This window comes from Propithecus coquereli, unplaced genomic scaffold, assembly GCF_000956105.1.
Source record: "Propithecus coquereli isolate 6110/MARCELLA unplaced genomic scaffold, Pcoq_1.0 Scaffold110, whole genome shotgun sequence".
NCBI classification, from domain to species: domain Eukaryota; kingdom Metazoa; phylum Chordata; class Mammalia; order Primates; family Indriidae; genus Propithecus; species Propithecus coquereli.
In genome coordinates, this window is record NW_012134970.1 from 1605134 (window position 1) to 1613629 (window position 8496).

The following is an 8496-nucleotide window of genomic DNA, read 5'->3' on the forward strand; positions in this document are numbered from 1 at the left end:
TTTTATTTCTCATCTTTTTCTGTTTTTGACAGAATTAATATTTTTGTTTTCATTTCATTTTATCTCCATTATTATGCATTCATTAAAAAATGTGTTAGCAATCGCTTTAGGGTTTGTAATAAACCTCTTTAATGTATCATATTCTCTCTTCAAATAATATGCCATTTTGAGTATAGCTTAAAACTATATACTTTCATTCTTCCCTCCCAACCTTTGTTCTATTATTGCCATATATTTTATTTGGACAAATGTTATAAAACTCACAATACATTGTTACTATTTTTGCTTTACAGCCTTTTATTTTTAAAAGAGATTTAAACATTTTTTAAAAATGCCTTTAACATTTACTCTTATTTTTACGTTTGTGACATTCTTCATTTCTTTATGTAGATTCAGATTTCCATTTGTGTCATATGTGTTCTGCCTTAAGAACTTCATTTAACATTTCTTGTAGTACATGACTGATGGCAGTGACTTGCCTCAGCTTTTTTCCATCTGAAATTGAAGTTGATTTCAACTTATTTATTTATTTTTTTTGAGACAGAGTCTCACTGTGTTGCCCGGGCTAGAGTGCCATGGCGTCATCCTAGCTCACAGCAACCTCAAACTCCTGGGCTCAAGCAATCCTCCTGCCTCAGCCTCCCGAGAAGCTGGGACTACAGGCATGCGCCACCGTGCCTGGCTAATTTTTTCTATATATTTTTAGCAGTTCAAGTAATTTCTTTCTATTTTTTAGTAGAGATGGGGTCTTGCTCTTGTTCAGGCTGGTCTTGAACTCCTGAGCTCAAACGATCTACCCGCGTTGGCCTCCCAGAGTGCTAGGATTACAGGTGTGAGCCACCACACCCAGCCGATTTCAACTTATTTTGAAATATATTTTCACTGGCTATAAAATATTGGATTGAGAATTTGTTTTTTCTTTCAGAACTTTAAAACTGTTGTTCCGTAGAGGTTTGGTTTGCATAGTTTCTACCAGAAAGTCGCTGACCTCATCTTTATTTTTCTCTATTTTATGCTTTTTTCCCCCCTTCCTCTGGGTCATATGGCTTTTGTTGTACCCTCCCTCAGTGACTGTGCTCATTTGCCTGGGACTGTGAGTGGGGGAGTGTTCTGCCCCGCCCCAGGCCTAGACTGCTGTTGCTTATTACTTGGTGAAAGCTCAGGCGCAGACAGCTGCATTTCTACTCCTCCCCGAGAGGCATTAGGTCTTTGCTTAGGCTCTAGAGCATGACTTTTTTAGTGACTTATTTTTCAGTGTGTTTTCTGGTGTTATAGAACAGCGCATTAACACATGCGAGTAATTTACAAATTAATGTGCCTATATAGAGGGCATACATTTAACAGTTTTACTGATCAGCATGTATAGTCAAAGAGTTTGAAAGCCACTGCATTAGAGGGTCGGAACTAATAACTTTAAAAGATTTGAAATAGAAATTGCTACTTTCTGATTTGATGACAACATGACTCGGATGGTTCATTTTATTTATTTCTGTGAGTAACCTCATTTATAAATGGAGAATGTTTTACAGTGCATGTCTTGTTTTATTTTAAAATAATTATTAGATTTATGTGCTTAAAAGGTGAGGCAGTATTTATAGACTCTTTTTTATTTTAAATTCCTTTCTTTTTTATCAATGAAAAATCTCCTGGTCTTTTTTAGGACTGTGAGGACGTGGGAAGTTGAAAATCCAAAGAAGCAAAAAAGTGTCTTTAAGCCACGGACGATGCAAGGTAAAAAAGTCATTCCCACTACGTGCACGTATAGTAGAGATGGAAACCTCATAGCAGCTGCCTGCCAGAATGGAAGCATACAGATCTGGGATCGAAATTTGACTGTAAGTCAAAGACATTTAAATATTCTTTCCTTAGAAGATAACTACCTTATAAAGACAAACATGTTAAAATATTATGAAGGTCAATTTCCTGAGTTTAGACCTAATTTAAACTTCAGTGTTAGTTGATCAAACATTGGGACTTTTGCAGTAAACAGCATTTCAGCAAGCATTCCAGCTCAGTATTTTCCAGTGTGTATTAGATTTTGTTTTTAAAATAAGTTTGGTCTTTTGAGTATTAAATTTAAAGAGCACAGTGCAGTTTATTATATGGCATCTCAATTTATTTGATTTTGAAAATGAAGAATTTGACAGTAATTTCAAACAAGACTAATTAGAGCCTTTGAAAGAATACCCTTTGAAAGGTTTAAGAAAAATCCAAAAAGTCCAGGATGATCTATCAGCTTTTTTTGCAATTATTTCCGTAGTAATTTAAATAATATTTTGTTTTAATATTCTGTGATGTTCCATTTGAATAGGTTTCACATTTTTTCTATATAGTTTTAGGTGATTATTAGAATAAATAAATTTTGGAATTGGAAGAGATCGTAGAATCTATGGAAATAATGGATACAAAAGCCCTCAGCTAATTCTGTGAATTGCCAATAAACTTTAAAAAGGGGTTTTGTTGTATGCATAGATGGTAAAATTTTGGAATGAGTCTAGATTACCAGTGTTAAAATTCTACACAAATGTTATAATACAATTTGGATAGCTTCATTTTAATAAGAGCATCTGGTCAAATTATTAATTCAATAAATATTTATTGAGTATGTACTATGTGTTAGACACTATTCTAGTGCTGAGAATACTTATCAAAAATTTCTGCCCTCATGGAGTTTTTATTCTAGGTTTTAAAAAAATTAGAAAAATAATATTCCTTTTAGCTTTGCCCAACAAAAGTTTACATTTTGAAAGGGACTCCAGGAAACAGATGTGTTGAAGTCAGTTGTGTTGGAAGAAGGTGAAAAGTAAGGGTGGGAGTAAAAATCCATGCTTATAATGCTGGAAATATCTTTGGCATTTTCTGTTTGTCAGATCTTTTTATTTCTGTTTTCATCTCCATTATAAACCCCGTAAAGCTTCATAACAGCACAGAGATTTTAAAACTCCTTTGAATTGTAAACTGTGTTTTAACCAAGCAATAAATTTTTTAGTAACTGGCTTTCGTCGTCTCTGGGTGCTGTTGATTTAAACATGGAAATTCTAAAACACGTAGTTTTCTTGTGTAGCTTTAATAATAGTGTTTTTGGTGTATATATAGTGCATATATGTATCTGCCTTTCTCTTAAAACCCACATAATTTTATAAGTTGAATGTAGTTTTTAAAGATTAGCCTTGCATATCTTAAAATAATATCTCCTATTTCCAATTTTATGAAAAACAAAGCCATTTTAATGCCAGTTTCTAAAAAGTATCTCTTAAGCCCTTCTACTAATCATAGTCTTTTATTCTATTTTGTTAGAATTTATTTCACAAATGAATATATAATTTATTATACCACATCACATTTGTTATATTAGATTTTATTCGTATTTTTACATTTGCATGTAAATGTGTGTCAACTCAAAACAAATCAAATCGAGAAGAAAAACTTGTAAGCAGGAAACACAGCTTAATTTAATAACAGAGTATTAAAAATTTCTTAACTAGTATTCCAACAATAAAAAAATCATCTACAGAGAAACACTAAAGCTGAAGTGAGAAAGCCTTATAGCAGTAGTTTTTCTATGCAGTATCCAAAGAATTATGTGTTAGATGATGGCTAATACATGTTTTGTGATGATTATCTAAAGTTATCATAATTGCTACATTTAATCATAGAAGTCTTATTGGACCAACTTAAACTTTAGCAGTTAAACGAAACATTTCTTTAGAGTTAAGGTGTCTCTATTAATGATAAATTCCCATGTTCTCGAGACCTACTTTTACTTTAAAATTATCCTGGCCAGTATGCTAGCTACTAGCCATGTTTAACTATTTTGATTTCAGTTAATTAAAATAAAATAAAATTAGAATGTCAGTTCCTTAGTCACACTAGCCACTTTTCAAGTACCCAACAGCCTCATGTGACTGGTGGCTCCTTATTGGACAGCATAGATATAGAACATTTCCATCATTGCAGAAAGATCTGTTGGACATTGCTGCTCAAGAGGAGTTATTGTTTGCCCAAGGTCCCTTTCATTCATATGACGACGGCCTGCCTTTCAATCTGAGGAGAAGGCCACTTCAGAAGAACTTCAGAGGAGCTTCTGAGGGTCTGCACTGCCTCCCTGGTTCCCCACTCCCCATTCACCAGCATAATTTGAGTAACAGCAAGGAGGTCATTGCCTGGTTGCAGTAAAGTGAGGGAGGGGCAGAACAGTGGGAGATGACATTGGAGAGAGAATAGCATGCGCCCTGACTTTGCACGTGTTGAACACTTTGCCTATGGTGAACCCCTCAGTCTGTAATGCTCTTCTCCCAAATATTCATGTGGCATTTTGCCTCACCTTTTCCTGTTCAGAGGACTGAAATTTTCTCTCCTCAGCAAGGTCTTCCCTGACCACACGTTATTTAAAATTGCAGCCTTCTCCCTACCAGTGGCACTCTCTGTCACTCTTATTTTCTTCCTTAGTGCTGATCACCATCTGACATGCTACGCTATATGTTTCGCCTACTTCTTTATTGAGTGTTTCCTTCCAGTAGGATATTGGCTCCATGAGGGAAAGGATTGCTGTCTTTTTTGCTCCCTGCCATATTCCCAGAGCAAAGAATGGCCTAGTACATAGCAGACCTTGAGTAACTATGTGTTGAACGAATGAGTGAATGCATGCGTTCTAAAAAGGTAACATAAAATGAGATAGTTTATTTCTAAGAAGACATTAAAAAATAGTAGTATAAAAAATATCCTAGTTTTGTGAAAACACAATGAGATAAAGTTGTGTGTGTGTGAGTCTTGGGGGTGTGGGAAAGAGGAGAGAGATTGAGGTAAGTTTTGGTGTATCCTTAATGATAAATAAATACACAATCTATATATATGACTGATTTTGTATTAGCAAATAAGTGAATTTTTAAAAACTATTTTTATGTCTCTCTTAAGTATAATTTGGGGGTTTTAAAATAATTCAGCATATATAGTCTTACAAATATTTAATGACTTCTGTTCATATAAAAACACTTATCAAATTCATTCTTTGGACCTGTTTTGTTAAAAGCAATGTTTCTGGTCTTTAATGTCTATCAAGAATCTACAATATGATGAACTCTTTACTAAAAGAACATACTGTATTTTCTTATATTGCAATTACTATGTATAGACTAAGTTTTTGTCAGGAAAATGGGATTTGTCGTGTTCACAGAGTTTTGCCTTCCCTAGACACAGGTGATGGGAGGGAATAATATTTGAGCTTGTTCAATTTGGCAATAGGCACTACCAGCAGCTTGACCCCACTGTCTGCCTGATGGCCTCCTACTGCTGTTTGGCCTGCAACCCCTGCACAGATTCCGAGGCTGTCCCTTTTGGGAAAATCAACACACACCACAGCACCTTAGCAGGAAAGCTCAGGATACCTGCTAGATACTGCAGGGATATTTCTCCAGCTCAGCGGCTGGTCAGTGCCCATACTCTGAGCTATGCTGGAGAATGGATCAGAGAAAGCTGAGACAAGGAATGGTAATCACATCAGAAGATTAGCCTCTGGGCAAATCAAACCCCTGATGAATAAGAGAACAGGAATGAAGGAGAGAGGAATATCCAGCACACCAAAAATCTTTAACTGCTGTCAGATAACCCATGTTAAAAGGTTGATTTATGTTTTTCTACACCTGTCCTCTTATTAATACATGTATATGCAGGTATATAGATTAAAAAGTTTTGGTTTTGTATAGAGACAGAATTTGCAGTTTGCTTTTTTCACTTGAAATCATAAAACAGACAACCTTGTAAGTGAATAGATATAGCTCTATTTCTTTGCTGTTTTAATAATTTCTTTTTCTTTTTCTTTTTTTTTCTTTTGAGACAAGAGTCTCACTCTTTTGCCCGGGCTAGAATGAGTGCCGTGGCATCAGACTAGCTCACAGCAACCTCAAACTCCTGGGCTTAAGCAATCCTTCTGCCTCAGCCTCCCGAGTAGCTGGGACTACAGGCATGCGCCACCATGCCCGGCTAATTTTTTCTATATATTTTTAGTTGTCCAATTAATTTCTTTCTATTTTTAGTGGAGACGGGATCTCGCTCTTGCTCAGGCTGGTTTCGAACTCCTGAGCTCAAACAATCCGCCCGTCTCGGCCTCCCAGAGTGCTAGGATTACAGGCGTGAGCCGCCGCGCCCGGCCTTAAATAATTTCTTTATTTAAATGGAATCGTGTAGTTTTACATATATAAAATATGTACTTTTTCAAAAAATGTTTGGTTTTTTATTATTATTATTTTATTTGCTATCTCATCTCTTACTGTCATTGTCCCATCTCTAGCCTATAATGCTTGTAAATTACCTGGTATATATCTTTCTGTATTTCTCTCCATATTCGTGTATCTATATTTATCTGCCTATCTATCTACATCAGGAACATTTTAGCTGGTATTTTTGAACACCTACCACCTCATGGAGAATGGGACAAAAGAAATTTAAACCAATAAGTAGTTCGTAAAAAAAATTAGAGAATTATCTGTAAAGATAATTTATGACCAGATGCTGCATGCATATGGAAGAATTAGGAAAGGCAGAGGTCATAGTGGGCATTCATAGTCAGGGCCTCTGGGAGATGTTCAGTCTGGTTAAGTGACATGATTAATTGGGATTGCAGAGTAATAATGTTGATATTTCACTAAACAAAGTAGAATATAACGAGAACTATCCTACATAAAAAGTGACATAGGCTCTTTTGAAGTTGTTGCTTCTCAAAAGTCTAGAATCTTCTCTTTTAGAATCACCTGGTTTATTTGATACGATGATAAATACAAAGAAAAATAAAGCAGAATAAAGACATGTTGGGAAAAGTCCCTGGGAGCCCTCAAGTTGCTTAAAGTCTCTCCCAAATCACTCCTCACTGTTGGATACTATCTGCTGTGCCTTAACATATTAAATATAATTTTTCAAGATTTAAAAACTTGCTTTTAGTAATATTCTGTTAAATTTTCATAATGTAGGTTTGATCTTTCTGTCACACTTCAACTAAAATAATTTAAACCAAATTCTCATACTGTTTGTTAACTACTTTTTGTAGTGATTTTTTTAGTGGATAGTACTTGCTTCTTTTTGCTGCTTTTTGAACATTCTTACCATGTTGTCATAGCCACTGAAAATAAAAGCAATATTTACTTTTATGGTAATTCTGTCAGTATGTGTACTAAGATGGACTATGAACTAGAAGGAAGAATTTTATGAAGGAAGATTCTTAATATTTATTTCATATTTCTCATTTATACCAGTTAGAGCAACCTAAACTTTTCCTTAAATGGAATGTTGACCTTTTGATATTAAAGATTTGGGAGATTTTAAAAAGAATAATGCATTGAAATATTTTTAGCATATAATGTTTTATCCTTGTTTCCAGTCTTGTTTTGTAATAAATTTGTCATCTGTTGCACAAATTTAGAGTCATACAACTTTGATTTGGAAAACATTTTATGAGACAGTTGTTTATCATTTGCTACCATCTAAAAATGTGAAGATATGTGAACTCATGTTTCATTTAAAAATTTCCCTCTCAGATTGTTTTAACCAAAAATAATTGTTTTCAGCCTGGGTTGTTTTTTTTTTTTTATTTTTAAATTTCTGTGACATACCAGTTTAGCTATCAATCTTGGGAATAATGTGTGCAGAGCTTTTTAAGATCTGATTACTCTGTGTTCTTTGAGTGTCCTTTATCTTCCTGACAGTAATATTGTCAGAGTGCTTATGAGTTAGACATGACTTCCGATGGCTAAGACTGTGCTTGCAGCCCAGGCTAGTGCCTTCCTCCAGGTGCCTTCTCCCTTCTTTCCTCAAAGACTGGTCACTTAAAAATAATAAACAACTTTTACCCAAAAATAGGTGTTCAAGTTAAAGTAGCACAATATTCATCATAAAAAGAGAGAGTAGTTATAGAGGAAAAAACTATATTTTATTTTAAAAATAATTTTAAAAAGCCGAATTATTTAGAAAATGTTTTTAATATCCTCCTTTGAGGAAAAAATGGCCTATCTCTGGGAAAAATATAAAGAGCAATGTTAGAAATCCAAATACAGATTTTTGTCTCTTCATAAGGCCTAATACTTCATAAGACAAATACTTATGGACAGTTAAAAGTCTACTGCATAGTTTTCTATAGCACATTGTATAAATGACACCTGAGACATATATTATACGTTACTTCATACTGTCTGTCGATCAATCCTGATTTTCCTAAGCTCTGTTCTCCTCCTTGTTTTCTTTATTCATGAAATGGGGGCATGATCCCCACCATGTCTGGTTATTATGAGGATTACATTAGGTAATATATTTAAAGCACGCAGACAGGGCATGCACATAACAGGTTCTTAATAACTGTCAGTCTTCCTCCTTTTTCTTTTTAGCTCCTAGGCTACTTATAGTTTTTATAGAATGGTAAAGTTAGACCTCAGGATATTATTTAACTCTGGCTGTTAAAGTCTTATGAATCTGAGTTTCACATATTCCTTGATGACTAAAGGTTTAGTTTAA

At 34.5% G+C, this 8496-nt stretch overlaps 1 protein-coding gene across 1 annotated transcript in view; it reads left to right on the forward strand.

Moving 5' to 3' along the window:
- WDR70 (WD repeat domain 70) overlaps positions 1-8496 on the forward strand; it is a 315052-nt gene that overhangs the window by 193105 nt on the left and 113451 nt on the right. The window contains exon 9 of the mRNA XM_012649467.1: positions 1661-1835. Coding sequence (XP_012504921.1) covers positions 1661-1835 — 175 coding nt within the window. The remainder of the gene's footprint in view (positions 1-1660; positions 1836-8496) is intronic.